Source organism: Arachis ipaensis, chromosome B10 (assembly GCF_000816755.2).
Source record: "Arachis ipaensis cultivar K30076 chromosome B10, Araip1.1, whole genome shotgun sequence".
In the NCBI taxonomy this organism is placed as follows: Eukaryota; Viridiplantae; Streptophyta; class Magnoliopsida; order Fabales; family Fabaceae; genus Arachis; species Arachis ipaensis.
In genome coordinates, this window is record NC_029794.2 from 133,687,622 (window position 1) to 133,691,020 (window position 3,399).

Sequence of the window (3,399 nt, forward strand, 5' to 3'; positions counted from 1 at the left end):
TATTCCCATTAATGGGTGTTAAACAAAAAATGGATATGTACCCTGGTATGGTTTGCAAGTCCTGCATGGTCAGTTTGCATCCTGAACACATCTAAATGTCATTCATGAGAAAGCTAATCTTGGTAAAGGAAAACCATTCTGCATAAAAGATGCCCCTGATAGGTAAAGATATAGTAATCATTGTTTGCTCTGGGATTCTGATGTCGGCAAATGGTTGTTTATCTTTATCCATGTTTGTTGTCAACTGTTAGTAGTTTTAAGTATATGTAACTCTTCAGCTGCTCATGAGATCAGTTTTCTGTGTATGTAGTAAATGTAAATTGGACTTGTAAAAAAAAAGGGGTTTTTCGAGATATCCTGTTCCTATATCATGATTTTAGCCCTATTGCAGGGGCTGTTGAACAAATACTTCAATTTACAATAAATTTTTTAATCAATAGGACTGTTGAAGAATCAGCATCCTATTGCATTTAGTCTTGCATATTTGTCCTCTTTGTTGTCGTCGGTTTAGTTTTCGTTCATGTGTGTTTAGTTGATAATTATTATTTGCAAACATTTTGGAGTATGTTAAATTGTTCTTATTCTGAATTTGCAGGAACTGACTGAGGCAATGTTGTTGGCTGATATAGAACAAGATACAGTCAGTCACTTGTGTTCCTTTAGCCCTGTGATTAATGGTTTAGTTTTTCCCCCTGATTTAAAGTGTAACTGATCCTCTTCTTTTTGTTCCCTCTATTTCTTCCTGGTTACAGGTTGATTTTGTTCCAAATTTTGATAATTCACAGAAGGAACCATCACTTCTTCCCTCTCGACTTCCAACGCTATTATTGAATGGTTCTTCTGGGATTGCGGTGATTTTGGGTTTCCTTTTGCTTATTTGAATTAACAAAAGCTACTGTTGCTTATAAATTGTATCTTCTCATGTAGAGCTGTCAATGTTTACGTTCACTAGGTTGGCATGGCGACTAATATCCCTCCTCATAATCTTGGGGAACTAGTAGATGTGCTGTGCGTGTTGATACACAATCCAGAAGCTACTGTGAGTGCCATTGTCAAAATTTTGAGTTTCTTTATATCCTATAAGGAAATAATGGAATCTATTTATCCTCTATTGTCAAAAGCATACATTCTTAAAAGGATTTGCTATTGTTTTATACCTCCTACTACTGAAACCTATTTGATTTCAATATCAGTAAAGAAGTAGTGAGAAGGGATGGTAAAGCTGAAAAAGAAAGTAAAAACATATAACCTTAGAGGGTTGAGAACTTGGTCTCTCTAGTCTCTATCCAATTCCTCAATTCGACGTTTCTCTCCATACATTACCTCCCCTCCCTCCTTTCCATGGTGATTTAGTTATACTATACCCAATATCATATCTATTGTACTTGTATGGAGTTCAGATTTTCTGTTGCCAGTCCTTTTATTAATATGCTTTTTTCATTCACTATTCTATGTTTCTCTAATCAAATTTCCGATTACATTTGGTGTTTGTAGCTGCAAGAATTGCTTGAATACATGCCTGGACCGGACTTTCCTACAGGAGGGCTGATTATGGGAAACCTTGGGTGAGTCTTATATTAAGCCTTAAAGATGTTTGTCGGTATCCCTCTTTTGCGCTTATTTTATTATATTATATATTTGATATTTTTTGGGGGAAGTTCTAATTTACTCCCTCTCCAAATTCAGGGCACTCAAATTTTAATCCTTAAAAACCTATAAAGAAAATGCAACATAGTTGCTGAACTTTCCAACTCTTTCTGCTTTTTTCTAGTGTTCAGTTAAAAGTCAACAAAAACTCAGTCTGTCACAGTAATAAAACTCACACAAACATCTTTTGCACTGAACTTTTAATAGGAAAAGTTGAATTTACTGTACTCCAAGTCATGTTCTAGTTAATCTTATCCTAAAATTTACATCATATGTGAAGTTAGATGGTAGGACAAAAAGTTGCACATTGCAAACTTTAGTGCATGTTTTACACATTTTTAATTTGAGAATAAAGCTTTTTATCAAAAAGTTTGAGTAGAAAGGGTCACCTGATCATAAGCTGAATGTTTGTTGGTGATAGTTGTCATAAATGCCAATTGTCATGGGCAGAGATATTATATTCTGCAGAGTCTATCATGCTTTTCATGCACCTATGCTTACCATACTCTATTACATTGGATGCGACTATATGTTGGTGATTATATGCAGATGGCTTACATGCCATAATAAGCTGTTTGCACTTTGTCTGTTGTGCTCTTTAATTTGAAATGTTGATGATCTAATAAAAGTTATGACTAATGAATTTCATATAGGTATGCTACAATGAGCCTTGAGAAATATCTGGCTATATCACTATAACTGGAGCTTGTAAAATTTGAAACCCTTGTAACTAGTATTGATCGTGATTTTTTGTTAGTTGTTTTTGTTTTAATTTTCTTTTTTAAATTTTTTTTATAGGTTTATCAAGCTTTTTCAATTGCATTTGTGCTTCCTTTTATGTATGCACTATCAGAAAATTATTTTATAGTTTGATCTATGGTTTTATATATGTTTGCTTTTCTTAAGGATCTTAGAGGCTTATCGTACTGGTCGAGGACGTGTTGTTGTGAGAGGGAAAACTGATATTGAATTGCTTGATTCTAAGACAAAACGGGCTGCAGTAATAATTAAAGAGGTGCCTCTCCCAGTTATCTTAGATACTGTCTTTTGAAATAATTGATTTATTTTATGTGAAAGCTGATTAGAAAATTATGATGGAAGTAGATTCCTTACCAGACAAACAAAGCAGCTTTAGTTGAGAAGATTGCTGAACTTGTAGAAAATAAGGTATTGCATTTTAGTTAGTGCTCATTTATTTACTTATTTCCACAAAATCTTGTTATGGCCAATTTATCATATGAATGAATTTGTTTTAGACAATCTATGAGACACTGAATCCATTTCATTCATATGGCCTACACCTAACATGACAAGGTTAGTTCTTGTCATTAGTGTTGATTCACCATTATATTTACTTGTGTATGATGTTTTAAAGCTTCGCATGGGTTGCCTTTCCCTTTATATAGAGTGATGCCGGCCTTTTTCCACTTGTCCATTTGACACCACATTTCTTTTGTTTTGTCCACTTTTCTATAGCCATTTTGCCAAGTAATGGTTACCTGGTGTGTGGATAAATACAATTATTATGAACATGATAATAACTGAAGTGTAGGAAGAGGATGTTGCTTGATTTTATGTAAGCTTGCATATTTTGTTATCATCATATTCTTTTGTTGTTAAGACATGTGAACACTACACTCTTTGATTTATTTAAGTTCTTTATCATTCCAATTTAAGTATATGAACTCTCTCTCTCTCTCTCTCTCTCTCTCTCCTTTTTTTCTTCCATGTACTTGTTATTTTTGTTTGTTT

The 3,399-nt window shown here is 33.7% G+C and overlaps 1 protein-coding gene across 2 annotated transcripts in view; it reads left to right on the forward strand.

The window, feature by feature from the left end:
• The window catches only part of LOC107622832 (DNA gyrase subunit A, chloroplastic/mitochondrial), a 19,252-nt gene that overhangs the window by 6,875 nt on the left and 8,978 nt on the right, over positions 1–3,399 (forward strand). For both annotated transcript variants that reach the window (XM_016324875.2, XM_021113205.1), the window contains 6 exons: positions 596–640; positions 753–851; positions 953–1,039; positions 1,495–1,565; positions 2,554–2,662; positions 2,752–2,814. In XM_016324875.2, the coding sequence (XP_016180361.1) occupies positions 596–640; positions 753–851; positions 953–1,039; positions 1,495–1,565; positions 2,554–2,662; positions 2,752–2,814 (474 nt within the window). The remainder of the gene's footprint in view (positions 1–595; positions 641–752; positions 852–952; positions 1,040–1,494; positions 1,566–2,553; positions 2,663–2,751; positions 2,815–3,399) is intronic.